The sequence below is a fragment of the Pipistrellus hanaki genome (genome assembly GCF_964339955.1).
Source record: "Pipistrellus hanaki genome assembly, chromosome: 3".
In the NCBI taxonomy this organism is placed as follows: Eukaryota; Metazoa; Chordata; class Mammalia; order Chiroptera; family Vespertilionidae; genus Pipistrellus; species Pipistrellus hanaki.
The window spans coordinates 144,333,225-144,346,919 of record NC_140505.1 but is presented as its reverse complement, the minus strand read 5'-3'; the positions used below and the strand labels follow the sequence as shown (position 1 = coordinate 144,346,919).

Sequence of the window (13,695 nt, the reverse complement as noted above, 5' to 3'; positions counted from 1 at the left end):
ATCTGTAAGAGGAGAGGAACCAGCTGGCTGATGTTACAATAAGATCTAAGGAAGCACTCTTTCCTTCCTCACCTTTTAGAGTCATCCATGATGTGGTTCTCCTCCCTCCCCACCCCATGCACACGCTCTGGCTTTCAGCTCCCACATCTAAGATGACACAGGATTGGAAGCGGCTTGGGCTGCCTGGTACTAGACCCTTGACAAGAAGAGAAAGGAACATTGCCTGCCTGTTAGCATAGAAGGGGAAAAGACATTATTGAGTGTTTCCTGTGTGTTGGGGCTTTTACAGGCAAGTTCTCACTGCATCCTCGCAGGACGCTGAGAGGTGAATATGTTGTTTCCATTTTACAGATGAGGAAACTGAGGTCCAGAAAGGAGAAATGGCTTGTCCTAGATAGCCCATAAGTTGCAGCACTGACACGGATTCTCATCTCCTGGCTTCCTTGTCAGTGCCCCGGAGAAGAGAAGAGGCAGGGGAAGGGTGAGAGAAGCAGGCCAGGTGTAGGGAGCGAGATTTGAACTCCTGTGGAAGGGGAGATCTGTATGTGAAGCCCACAGGCCAGGCACTTGGCTCAGCACAGTCCCCATCTCCAACCACCAGCCCTGTGGAGACTGACTGACACCCAATGGGTGTTCAGTGTCCAGCTAACAGATGTCAGTGTACATTGGCTGCGGGAAAGAGCTGTTCAGAGGGAACAGAATGTGAAGCCAGCCTGAGGGTAATGGGCTCAAGAGGTGAAAGGGAGAAAGAACCACCAAGAGGGATAAGGACCGCTCTCCCACTCCCACCTCCAGTGGGAAAACAGTCACGGCCCCAAGAGCATGCACGCACTTTGCACAGAGGATCCAAAGGCCGCAGCCCAGGGCCTAGGGCCTCCACTCATCTGCCGCAGGAACCCCTCCCACCGCAGCTCCGCGGCGCAGCCTTGGGTTCAAAGAACGGCGCCAGCGCCCGGAGGGCAGGGGAGGACCCCAGCCCCGCAGGGGGCGGATAGTGACTGCCTCTGAGGTGTCTGTCAGGCCGCAGCCGCTGCAGACTCCCTGGCCAGGTGCAGCTCCTCGCCCTAACCTTCCTCGCCACCTCCTTTTTCCATTCCCTCGTCCCCAGTCCCCACCGTCCTCCTGCCCAGCCACCCGTTAATGAAATGCGGCGGGAGGCTGCACAGACAGCTGTCAGACCCCTCAATTCTCCGCCGGGATATTGGATCCCGCGCTGGGAGACCGACAGGTGAGCAGAGGAGGGGCTGTGGGGCCGAAGGAGGGGTGCTGGCTGGTGCGGCGCCAAGTGCAAAGCCCTGAGGGTTCGGCTAAGCGTCGTCGGCCCTGGGATGCTCTTTCTGCCCAGCATCCCTAGCTTTTTCCTCTCCTCCAACAAACAGGAGACTGAAGGAGCCCCACACCCACCCGGCCCTGGGTCGACCCGCCACTCCTGGTCCTGCACCCCAGGCCAGCCTGGCTCTGTGTGGGTGTCGCCCGTAGCGGCTCAGCTTGGGCGGGCGCGGCCCGGTGCTTCCCCCCACCTCCTTCCCTTCCTTCCCTCCTGCTCCCCCTCCTCCCCGCGCTCCCTCCCCGGCGGCCACGGCCTTTATTAGGGATTCCGTGGCTGTCGGTCCCACCATCCATCCTGTCCGCCGGCAATTAGGCGGCCAGACAAAGAGCAGCTTCGGATGGATGAGGGTCCCGGCGGATCGGAAATGTGAAGGGTCAGCGCTGCCGCCCGCGGCGCACCCCGCTCCCCGCTCTGCATAATCGCCGGCCGCCGTCACTCAGCCGGCCGCTGGGGAGCTCGGGGCCGGGCGGGGCTGGGGCTGCAGCCGGGGCGCCCGGGGCCGGGCGGGAGAGGGCCTGCCCGGGGCGCGTCCTGCGGGGGGAGAAGGGCTGAGGGCGCCTGGAAGCGCCTGGAGGACAGAGGGCAGGACCTGGCCCCGGGGGGTCCCCCCAGGACATGGGCAGGGAGACGGCTGCCTGGGGGCTTCCAGTAAGGAAGCGGGGACTCCAGCTGCAAAGACGAGTGGCTGGTGGCCCAGGCACCCCAGGGCTGGGAAGCTGGGGGCCCGAAGGTCTAGGGTCGGTCTTCTGTCTGTGTGGATGGGCCTGCGCCTAGGACGAGCCCCCTTAGGGAGGCAGGGTCTGGGGCTGGGTGCGCCCCTATCGGAATAGAATGGTACTACACTTTTATCCCCCCCCCCCCTCTCTTAAATGTTTGACCAAATACAGCAGGCTAAGTTTATATATATATATATATATATTTGATTTTCCACAGAGAGGAAGAGAGAGGGACAGAGATTTAGAAACATCGACGAGAGAGAATCATGGATCAGCTGCCTCCTGCACCCCCCCCACCGGGAATGTGCCTGCAACCAAGATACGTGTCCTTGTTCGGAATCGAACCCGGGACCCTTCAGTCCGTAGACCGACGCTCTAGCCGCTGAGCCAAACCGGTTTCGGCTACACCTCGCCCCCCCCCCCCCATCTCTTAAGTGAAATTCAACCCTTCCATCCGAATAGAACCGAGAGGAAGTTCCAGGAGTCCGCATCTTCACTGCGGATTCCTTGGCGCTAGCTGCCTCCAGCTGACAAATCAACATTTCAATCTGACAATTAGTGGTGGAGATGGGGGGAGAGGGGCCCTCGCTGCCAGGACCCGTTAACCCTCCCGGCGAGCGGCAGCGCGGTGGGCGGCGCTGGCAGTGATGAACGACTCCGAGGGGGCCCCGGGCCCCGAGCGCGCATTCATTACTGTCCTGACAGGCGGGCGGGGGCCTGGCGGGCCGCGGTGGACGTGCTGGGGAGAGGCCTGTGGCAGGAGGGAGCGTAAGGGAGGCGTTTACCAGCCCCGCCGCCTGGTCAGCTCTCGGCTCTTCGCCTCGACCTTGGTACTTGACTTACTTATGCGTGGCTGGCCTCTCGGCTGTTGTTGGGGCTGGCCCTGGTTGCAGAATTTGGAGAGCAGGGACCGGGACTTAAGCCCTCTTCAGGTTAGGCGATTTCAGATCCGAGATGCCAAGAAAGGGGCAGACAGGCCTGAGGGCTAGAAGCTTTTGTCTGACCTAGGAGGAACTGTGCGTGTCTGTGCACACAGAGGTGGTGTGTGACAGGTATTGATGGGTGTGGATCACGCGTGGGGGGCGGTGATCGCGTGTGTTAGTGTTAGGGAAGTGTCGGCGAATGTCTGAGGAGGAGCTGCAGCGTCTCCTTGCTGTCTGTGCCCCTCCCCACCGCCACTTGCTGTCAGGTCTCTGTCTTCGGTTCTGCAGGAAATGGCAGTGTCCATGGTGACAGCTGAGGTGTGCTGCTGGGGTTGGGAAGATAGATGTTACCTGTGAGAATGCTGGTCTGGACAACTGCTCCCTTCCTCCGCCTCCACCCCAAACACCGTCCTTTTCCCACGCTTCCTGAGAGTAGTGGGTATTTATCCCCTGCGGTCTGGAGACCCAGCTGCTGAGGAAGTGGTGACTGTCAGATATCTATAGTCCACACACAGCCTCTATCACATACACAGTCTCTAATGTAAGCTATGACCTCAGCCCTCTGGCTTCCCCAGGTCTGCGGGGAGCAGAGAGGAGGAGGTGGGTCTCAGGAAGGGCAGAGGCAGACTGTCCGGCCTCCAAGACAGCCTACCTCTTTGGGGCCTGGGCTGTTGGCCCCTGGGATTCTTACCTCGGATCTCAGGCCCAGTTACTAGTTGACACCTTGGGAGAATAATGCTGATCATATTCTAATTTCCATCCCTAATTTACTGTCATCACCTGACTTTGTCTCCATTCTCCTCCCCACTCTCAAGCACACCAAAGGGTTGATCTTTCTCCCCAGCTCTGAATCTCCCTGGTCTCCAGGACAGAGATTTGGGGTGATTCTGAATCTCCATTTCTTCAGTGTGTCTTTCAGCCACCTTTCCTTATGTTTGCTCTTCCTTCTTGGACCCTCTATATCTTTGTTCCTGCAACCCTTCTCCTTGTGTCGGCGTGTCTTGACATTATAAAAGATATGTTTTTATTGATTTTTAGAGAGAGGAAGGGAGAGGGATAGAAAGATGGAAACACCAGTGAGATGAGAAACATCATTGTTCAGCTGCCTCCTGCACGCCCTCTCCTGGGGATTGAGCCTGCAATTGTGGCAGGTGCCCTGACCTCTTGGTTCCTGGGTCGAGGCTCAACTGCTGAGCCACACAGGCTGGGCTGCATGTCTTCACATTTAGGGATCTTTTCCAAATGTCTCTCCCTACGTTTTGCGGTCTCCATGTCCCTCTGGGGCTTCTCCCTCTGGGAATACCCCCAGGACAACGGTGAGGCCTCCTTGGAATGAAGAGAGGGAGTAGGACTTCCTTCCTAGTCCCATCCAGTGGCTACTGCAACCCCAGGGTGGGCAGGCAGTGTCAGGGCCACGGCCAGGTCGCTTCTCATTCAGGGCACAGGCGCCTGGTCGATGCCCGCTGTCCGCCCCCCTCCCAACTGCCCTTCTCCAGGCCCGCGCCCCCTCCGCCCTCCTGGAAAAGGCAAATTTGACATTTTTAAATCCCGAGCCTTAGAGGGATCGATGCGGCCCGGGGCCCCACCCGGGGTCGATATTCCTGATTGGGAAGCGGCCTCCGCGCGCAGCGGGTGTAAATCACGAGAACTGGGAGCGGGAGCTCCGGATGCAACCGCGTCCCAGGCACGTGGGTTCAGACAGGGTCCGGGCCTGGGGGTGGGGGGGGTGTCCCCATGCTATGGAAGGACAGGTCTTAGAGACCCGGACATAAGCCGCCCCGAGCTCCCCCTCCCCGCCCGGCTCTGCCAGCTCTGCGGCCGGCTCCGGTCTCGCTTCAGCGGCCGCTCCCCTCCGTTGCCCCCGGAGCCGCCAGGGAGGCCGGAGCCGGAGCCAGCCATGCGGCGGCTCCTCCGTGGCCGCTCCCGCGGGGCCTGGGCTTCTGCGGCGGCTGTCACGGAGCCGACAGGCCGGCCGGGCCGGGAAGGGGTGGGTGGCTGGCGGGGAGAGGTGGTGGAGGTGGTTGGGGCGGGGGAGGGGAAGCTGGCGCGGCCCTGGCTCTCCGTGGGCGCGCAACAGATATCTGTGGATTGAGGGACGGCAACGCGACGTGGGGCGCGGAGTCAGCGGTCAGGGAGCGGGCGTCCAGCCACTCGGAGGGGCTGAGCCGGGAGAGATGGCCCCCCTCCCGGCGACGGGGATAGTGAAGAACAAAAAGGATGGAGTGACAGGGAGGTTTAGGCCCCAACCTACAGCTGCCTCCACCGCCACCCCGCCCCCAATCCCCGAGAAGTTCCCAGGTGGGGAAACTGAGGCAGCGGGGTTGAGAAGGACCGGGGAGGTTCAAAGCGGGGTCAGCCAGAGCCCTGCGGGGGCCTATGACCTCACCCGCCTGCCCGGGGCCGTTTGGGTAAAAACACCACTGCCCCCCGCGCAGCTCACACCATCGCTCCCACTTGAGCTGGTCGGAGCCCCCCACGCCCCACCTCGCGCCAGTTTATAGAACCACAATTTGGGGAAAACAATCCGGGCCGAGTGACGGCCCCGTAATTGTGACAAAGTGAGTGCGGGCGGCTGGAGAGCGCGCCGGGCGGGCCGCGTGCAGGCAGCTGCGCCTCCGCCCGCCCGCCGCCCTCTCGTTCTCATTCCGGTCACCTCCCATCCCTCTCCTTGACTCCGATCCAATTCTTCTTCTCCCGGCCCCCGTCGCCTCCCTTCGCTTGTTCCTCCATCGCTCTTCCCTTTCCTCTCGGTAACAGCTCGGCCCCCACCCGCCCCCGCCCGCGGCAGGCCCTCCCCGGTGCGCCTTCGCTTCTCCCTCTCTTCGCCCTCCACTCGTTTCTCCATCTTTCCTTCGCGCTCGGGTCGCCCTGGGGCCCCAGGCTCACACCGCACATCCGCTCCTGCCCTCCCCAGCCCCAGCTTCCCGAGCCTCTCTCACAGAGGCCCCGCAGCCGCGTACTCTGGGGTTCTTTGACTCCGTCCCCCCACCTTCATCCCCATCCCCACCCCCCATTTCCCCACCGCTGCCTTCTCCGCCCCTTTCCCTGCGCCCGAAGCCGGTTTGTTTGTGCAGCGGCGGCGGCGATGTTTGCGGAGCTTAGCGCACCGCCGCGCAGCGCGGGCCCAATTAAGTCTCATTCATTATTCAGCGCCCGGTCAGCCCCGACCCCAGCCGGCCGCTCCCCGCCCAGCCCATCCCCAAATCAAGGCTGGGAAGCCTTGGGAAACCAAGCCTTTCCTGTACGGAGGAGGAACTAGTCCCAGAAGCGGCGTGACTTGGCCAAGGTCACATAGCAAAGCCAGGACGGGGTCCCAGGCTGCTAAAACGAAGGCATCCTGCATCCCAGCTCAGTCTCAGCATCCAGGCGGGAGGAAGGCCTCACGTTCCTGGTGGGACCTCCCTCACCCCCTATCCCTTTGGGCTCGTGGTTCTCCCTTTCGCCATAGCTGCCAGGATACAGTAGGCTTGGGCTCCTCAGGCCTCAGGCTCTGGCCTAGATGTAGTGACCCCTGACTGACAAGCCTGGAACGGGGCAGTGAGGCAAACTCGTGTGTGTGTGTGTGTGTGGGGGGGGGGGGGGGTGTGTCCCCTCTCTGCAGCCTGTCTGCGGGTGTTTCTGTTGTAGAGGTGTTGGAAGCGGAGCCATCGGAGGCAGTCTTGAAGGACAAGTAGAGAGAGAGGACAGTCAGCCTGAAGTGAGAGGCAAGTCACCTTCCCATTTGTGGGGTGGAAAGGGGCGACCCAGGACCTATTTGTGCATTTGGAAGGGTCTGTTCTGGGCTGTTTTCCCCTGGGCAACAGCACAGGGTGTCAGGAGACCCGCAGGGCCCGTTTGTTCGCGGCAGCGCCACCTGGCGGCCGCGGTGCTTCGGAGCCGCGGTGCTGGAGCGCCTGGCCTGGACAGGGCGCTGGGAAGGCTGGATTCCACCAGAAAACAAACCTTAAACTGACTTTACCCCAGAGGGCGGGCGAGAGGAGCTCCAGGTGTTCCAGAGGCAGCCGGGGAGGGCCACGGGGAGGAGCCTGGCCCCAGGGACCCGACTTCCGTGACACAGCAATCACAAAAAAGACAAAGTCCATTTGGATGGAAGTGGGAGCGGAGTGAGGGGCCATTTTGACTCTGAGGTCCAAGGAAATGACTGTTCAGATCAGATGCGCCTGGCAGCCGGGGTACCCAGGTACGGCAGCTCATGCGGGACCAGCAGGGACTGGCTGGTGGTCATGAGTCCCACTCTAAGTAGAGGGGAGGGCAGAGACCGGCAGGCACACTTCGGCATCTTGTTTTATATTCTGGGGATTCATGGCTGCTTTGGAGACACTTTCCAAGTCGGCTCTGGCAGGAGGTGGCTGAATGGTTTCAGGCCAAAATACAGTTTCCCAGAGCTGTTTAAGTGGAGGGAATTGAGGACTTTTTTCAAGTTTGACTTGTGGGGAGATTTCTTTGCCTGGAGAGCTGGAAGGCTGGAGAAGGGCTAAAACCTTGGGTCAGTGTCTGAGGGCAGCCATAGTCAAGGTTGGATTGGGGGACGGGAGCTTTCAAAATGTGTAGGAGCTTTAGAAGGGCCTCCTATTCACTCTTACTGACTCCACTCCCCACTGAGTATCCTCAGGTCAGTGGTCCCAGGGGAGGTCTAAAATGTACGCTTATGATTTTTTTTGTACCTGTTCTGAGTTTTCAGTTACTCAGCTGAAAGCATTTACTTTGCTTTTGGTTTGTTTGTTTGTTTGTTTGTTTTCTTAAAATATATATGTTTATTGATTTCAGAAAGAGAGGAAGAGGGAGAGAGAGATAGAAAAATCAACGATGAGAGAGAATCATTGATTGGCTGACTCCTGCACGCCCCCTACTGAGGGTCAAGCCAGCAACCCAGTCATGTGCCCTTGACCTGAATCAAACCTGGGACCCTGTCCTGACTGGGTTGGCTCAGTGGATAGAGCACCTGCCTGTGGACTGAAAGGTCCCAGGTTTGATTCCGGTCAGTTGTGGGCACATCCCCTGTAAGGGGTATGCAGGAGGCAGCTGATTGATGTTCCTCTCTCATCACTGTTTCTAACTCTCTATCCCTCTCCCTTTCTCTTTGTAAAAAATCAATAAAATATTTAAAAACACACACAAAAAAACCTGGGACCCTTCAGTCCATAGGCTGACGCTCTATCCACTGAGCCAAACCATCTAGGGGTACTGAAAGCATTGAAAACATTTTTCTCTCCTAAATTTGGAGTCTCTGTGGTTGTTAAAATACAGACATGAGGTGCTAGACTCAAGGGCATGGAAGAACCAGCATTTCAGGGACACTTGGGATACTCTGGACTCTTATTGGAAGAAGAAATGGTAACTGTGTTGGGACATGGATATAGTCTTAAAGCTGCTTTCCCCCCCTATCTCCTAGGGTCTAAGGATAACTCTGGCTATGATGGCCGTGCTTCTCACAGAGGACTACAGATTTCTGCACTCTGAGCAAAGCCAGGTGTTCTGAGACACTTTCCCTAAAGGATGGCCAAGGGGCTCCTGGTGACCTATGTCCTCTGGGCTGTAGGGGGCCCTGTTGGGCTGCACCACCTGTACCTGGGCAGGGACAGCCACGCGCTGCTCTGGATGCTGACCCTGGGGGGCGGTGGGGTGGGCTGGCTCTGGGAGTTCTGGAAGCTCCCAGGCTTTGTAGCTCAGGCCAACAGAGCCCAAGGACAGAGGCAGAGTTCAAGAGGCGGGACGCCCCCTGTGAGTCTCATTCGCTTTGCCGCCCAGGTGATCGTGGGCATCTATTTTGGCCTTGTGGCTCTCATTAGCCTTTCCTTCATGGCCAGCTTCTATATTGTGGGCCTCCCACTGGCAGTTGGCTTAGGAGTCTTGCTGGTGGCTGCTGTTGGTAACCAGACCTCAGACGCGAAGAACACGCTAGGGGCGGCATTTCTCACTTCCCCTGTCTTCTATGGCCGCCCCATAGCCATCCTGCCCATCAGCGTGGTGGCCAGCATCACAGCCCAGAAGCATCGCCGCTACAAAGCACCCGCTGTGTCAGAGACACTCAGTGTGCGGCTCTACCGCCTGGGCTTAGCTTACCTCGCTTTCACAGGCCCGCTGGCCTACAGCGCCTTCTGCAACACAGCGGCCACCCTCAGCTATGTGGCAGAGACCCTTGGCTCCCTCTTGAGTTGGTTCAGCTTCTTCCCCCTCCTTGGCCGCCTCATGGAGTCTGTCCTCCTCCTGCCTTACCGCGTCTGGAGGCTGCTGGTGGGGGATCATGGCTTCAGCAGCGGCTACTTCCAGGAGTGGGAGAAGCTCTATGAGTTTGTTCGCAGTTTTCAGGATGAGAAACGCCAATTGGCTTACCAGGTAAGGCTTTCTGCCCTTTCATTCCTGCCTGGGAGTTAGACTGAGCCTTATTGGAGCTGGTGCCCCTTGTTTTCATGTCTGCTGGGGCAGGCGGGAGGCTGTCCTGGCTTCTTTAGGTTGTGAAGGTGCCGAGGCTCTAATAGTGAGTGAGTGTGTGTGTGTGTGTGTGTGGAAATGTGTATTTTATTTACTTTTCATTGAGGTATAACATATAAAAAGTATACTAATTTTATGTATATACCTATGTAAACATCACTTAGATCAAGGCATGGAATATTCCATCCCTAAGAATGTTCCCTCCTACCCTCTCCCAAGCTATGCTCCTTTCCTTGGAAGTAACCTCTATTCTGATTTCTGTTACCATAGTTTAGTTTTGCCCATTCTTTTTTAAATTTTTATTTATTGATTGATTTCAGAGAGGAAGGGAGAGAGATATAGAGAGAGAAACATCAATGCTGAGAGAGAATCATTGATTGGCTGCCTCCTGCACACCCCCTATTGGGGATTAAACCCACAACCCAGGCATGTGCCTTTGGCTGGAATCGAACTCGGGACCCTTCAGTCCGCAGGCCAACACTTTATCCACTGAGCCAAACTGGCTAGGGCTAGTTTTGCCCATTCTTGAACTTCATATAAGTGGATCATTCAGTATGTACTCTTTTGTGTCTGCTTTCATTCAACATTATGTCTGTGAGATTTATTTATACTGTTGCACACAATTGTGAAATGCTTGTTTTCTTGTTAAATAGTATCCCCTTATGTGAACATAGCAGAATTTGTGTATCTACTCTATTGTTAATGAACATTTGGGTTCCAGGAGGGGACTATTCTGAATAAAGCTGCTATGACCATTCTTGTACATGTCAGCTTGGTGGACATACATGCTTATTTCTCTTGCTAGGAGATCCTGTCAGAGATGTGAAGTTCTAGGTTGGAAAATGGGCAGCTGTGATTAAAAGCAAATTTTGGTTCTTGCCATGAGATCCAGAGCTGGAATGCTAATGTGAGGCTCTAGGCCTTTTCTCATGTCAAGTAAGAGCCAATCCAGAGCTATCAAAGCCTGATTTAAGAAGGGATCAGAGAAAGGCCCAGGTACCCTGACAACACATGGGATTCTAATTTGCCAGCTTCTGTTTCCCTAAGGTTTTGGGTCTCTTAGAAGGGGCAACAAATGAAGACATACATCAGCGATATCGGGAGCTAGTGAAGATCTGGCATCCTGACCACAACCCGCACCAGACAGAAGAGGCTCAGAGGCACTTCCTGGAGATCCAGGCTGCGTACGAAGCCCTGAGTCCACCCAGGAAGCTCAGGGGATTCTAGAGGTGAGAAGGACATTTCTCTTTGAGGACGGACTCTTCCTGGCAGAGCTGGGCACTCTGTCCCAGCTTATCTGCCTACAGGGGGCACCCAACAGCATTAAAGAAACTGCTTATAGTTGAGATTGAGAAAACCTGAAATAGGTGAGAAAGCTATTGTGGTGGAAAATGTATTTATGTATTGAATTTATGAGTTCTTGGCTGTTGTATTCCTATTTTTCTTAAAACCATATAGTGAAATGAAAACCATTATAAAATCAATAAAATATATTTTAGAGACTATACCAACCTTATCCCACTCTTGGTAACATTGATGAGTGGGGGAGGAAGGTTATTTAACTTTTTTTTTTTTTTTTTTTTTAATGTACAAAGCACTGGATTAGGAGATCGAAGGAAAAATATGAAGGTTTAGTATTTCACAAGTTATCCTCTGACAAAAAATATTTGACCAATTCTGTGGACTACTAAGGGGTAAAACTGATGTTAAATTTTAAGATTTCAGGAAAATATTTTAGTTCCATTTATAGAACTTTCTAGAAGGAACAAGCTGCTGTGGAGTAGGGGGTATTCCCCCCTTACAGACTCCTCTGCTTGGAGGAGTATTGTGGAGAGCCCTCAAACTTTAGATGGGTGGTTGGACTGGGGTGGTTGGGACTGGCTGACCTTGAGTCTTGCCCAAACTTGGGGTCTGATTCTGAGTTACAACACCTTGTTCCCGGGGAGTTTACAATCTGGTTGAGGATAACACAGGTGCACAGATATCAAAGTTCACCTCATTCAGTGTTTTGAACTAAGTGTCACAAGAGCTGTAAACAGAGTTCATTGGGATATTGGAGAAGGGATAGATGACATTGTTTTACGAGGATTTATGAAAAAGTTCATGATTTTACATTTCGTATGATTTTATGGGGACTTTGGGGAAACTCTAGGGAGCCAGCACCTCCAGTATCTCAAAGGAGCATTACTTAATCCCCAAGTTATTAGCCAAGTGTGGAAGAAACAGTCCAGAATGCACAGGACAACTGGAGACCAGGCACAGGATGTGAAAATTATATACTTTTACTACAGATTTATAGTTCTTTTAAAAAAAATTATTGATTTTTTTACAGAAAGAAAGGGAACATCAATGAGAAACATCGACCAGCTGCCTCCTGCATAACCCCTACTGGGGATGTGCCTGCAATCAATGTACATGCCCTTGACCGGAATTGAACCCGGGACCTTCAGTCTGCAGACCGACACTCTATCAACTGAGCCAAACCGGTTTTGGCATTTCTTGTTCTTTTTTATGTGTGATTATCTTTCACACACTAATTCTGAGCAGTATATATATTTAAAAAGTAGAATTATTTTGACTACTATTTTCTATAAATTAAAAAAAAACACAAGTCCAGCCCTAGCTAGTTTGGCTCAGTGGATAGACCATCGGCCAAAGGGTCCTGGGTTCAATTCTAGTCAAGGGCACGTACCTTGGTTGCAGACTTCTTTCTGGCCTGGGCCCCGCTCAGGGCTCCTGCAGGAGGCAACCAATGGATGTGTTTCTCTCACACTGATGTTTCTCTCTTTCCCTCTCTCTTCCACTGTCCCTAAAAGTCAATAGAAAAATATCCTCAGGTGAGGATTAACAACAATAAATAATAATAATAATAATAATAGCAAGCAAGAAGTCTTCCTTAGTCTCTACCTGGATTGATTTAATGAAATCCAGTAAATTTGTATTCTCCCATTGCCACAAATAAAAAATTTATAGACTCTTTAAAAAGAGTTGGAAGAGAACTGAAAAGGCCTCTACCTCAATAACCTATCCAATGCATAGTCTCGAGAATAGCTTGCTTCAGAGATGAAAATTTTGGCTTTTCTTGAGTAGGAAATTTCCTTCCTTTCCTACCTTTTGAATATCTGTGATAGTTAAGTTGTTCTTTTATTTAACTGAAATTAGTTTCCCTGTAATTTATTTCTCTTTTCTTTTTAAAAAATATTTTTATTTAGAGAGGAAGGGAGAGCTAGAAACATCAATGATAAGAGAGAACCATTGATAGGCTGCCTCCTGCACTCCCCCTACTAGGGATCGAGGGCACAATATGGGCATGTGCCCTTGACCAGAATTGAACCTTGGACCCTTCAGTCCGCAGGCCAACACTTTATCCACTGAACCAAACCAGGTGGGGTTGTAATTTCTTTCTAGATTAGCCATCTTTTGCTACAAAGAACGAAAACCAGCCCGACCAGGGTGACTCAGGGGTTGAACCAGGAGGTCAGGGTTCGATTTCTGGTCAGGGCACATGCCCAGATGGTGGGCTCTATCCCCTGTGGGAGGCATGCAGGAGGCAGCTGAGCAGTGATTCTCTCTCATCATGGATATCTCTCTCTCTCTCTCTCCCTTCCTCTCTAAATCAATAAAATAAAAAGCCCTTTCTTGATGAGAACCTGCCCTTTAGATCATATCCCTCTAAATATTTCCGTTTCCAGATTAAACATCACCTTGTTTAAGGAACACTGTAGTTTGTTGGAAAAAGCACAGATGGAGAAGTGATGAAATGGGGTTCTGCTTTTGCCTCTTGCATGGTTAGTCAGCGACTTTGATGAGTCACCTCATCACTTTAGGCCTCAGTTGTTGTTTTTTTTATAGTGTGAGGAAGTTGGACTTAGAAGATTTTTTTTAAAAGTAGAATTTCCACTTATTTTCCCCCCAGGGAACTTTTCTTCACTCTTTAAAGATCTAGCTTCTTACATGGGCTTTGGCGGAGGTTGTGGGGCAGCACCCGCAGGTCTAAATCGGGGTGGGGTGTTAGGTACTTCAGGCTTCACCAGAAGGGTTCCCGACTCCCTTGCTGTGAATGGCACAGCTCACACAGTCATGCAGCTTCACATACAGCTTGGGAAGCACATAGGGGTCAAAGACACTGGCTTCGGAGATGCCGCAGCCTCTACTGTGTTTCGAATGACAAACTTCTTAATGGCCTTGTCCTTGGGCACGTACCGGGCGCAGGTGGTGCCATGAACAGGCTGCACATGGCCTCGGCCTTTTTTGGCACAACCGTCAGTCCTTCTTTTCTTGGGCATCTTGGAAA

At 53.8% G+C, this 13,695-nt stretch overlaps 1 protein-coding gene and 1 pseudogene across 4 annotated transcripts; one reads left to right on the top strand and one right to left on the bottom strand.

Moving 5' to 3' along the window:
- Positions 1-7,035: 7,035 nt before the first annotated feature.
- On the top strand, positions 7,036-13,695 carry DNAJC22 (DnaJ heat shock protein family (Hsp40) member C22). 3 transcript variants are annotated; one of them, XR_014794626.1, is made up of 4 exons: positions 7,036-7,149; positions 8,362-9,305; positions 10,449-11,797; positions 12,060-13,695. XR_014794626.1 is itself a non-coding variant. In XM_084879064.1 (3 exons), exons 2-3 carry the CDS (start codon positions 8,466-8,468, stop codon positions 10,626-10,628), a joined length of 1,020 nt encoding a protein of 339 aa, XP_084735190.1. In that variant the 5' UTR covers positions 7,036-7,149; positions 8,362-8,465; the 3' UTR covers positions 10,629-13,695. The 3 variants fall into 3 exon arrangements, 2 of the variants coding, with proteins under 2 accessions (XP_084735190.1, XP_084735191.1); XM_084879064.1 differs by having other exon boundaries at positions 10,449-13,695; XM_084879065.1 differs by lacking the exon at positions 12,060-13,695 and having other exon boundaries at positions 10,465-10,907.
- On the bottom strand, positions 13,352-13,687 carry LOC311620057 (small ribosomal subunit protein eS26-like; annotated as a pseudogene). The gene has a single exon. The product of its transcript is annotated as a small ribosomal subunit protein eS26-like (transcript).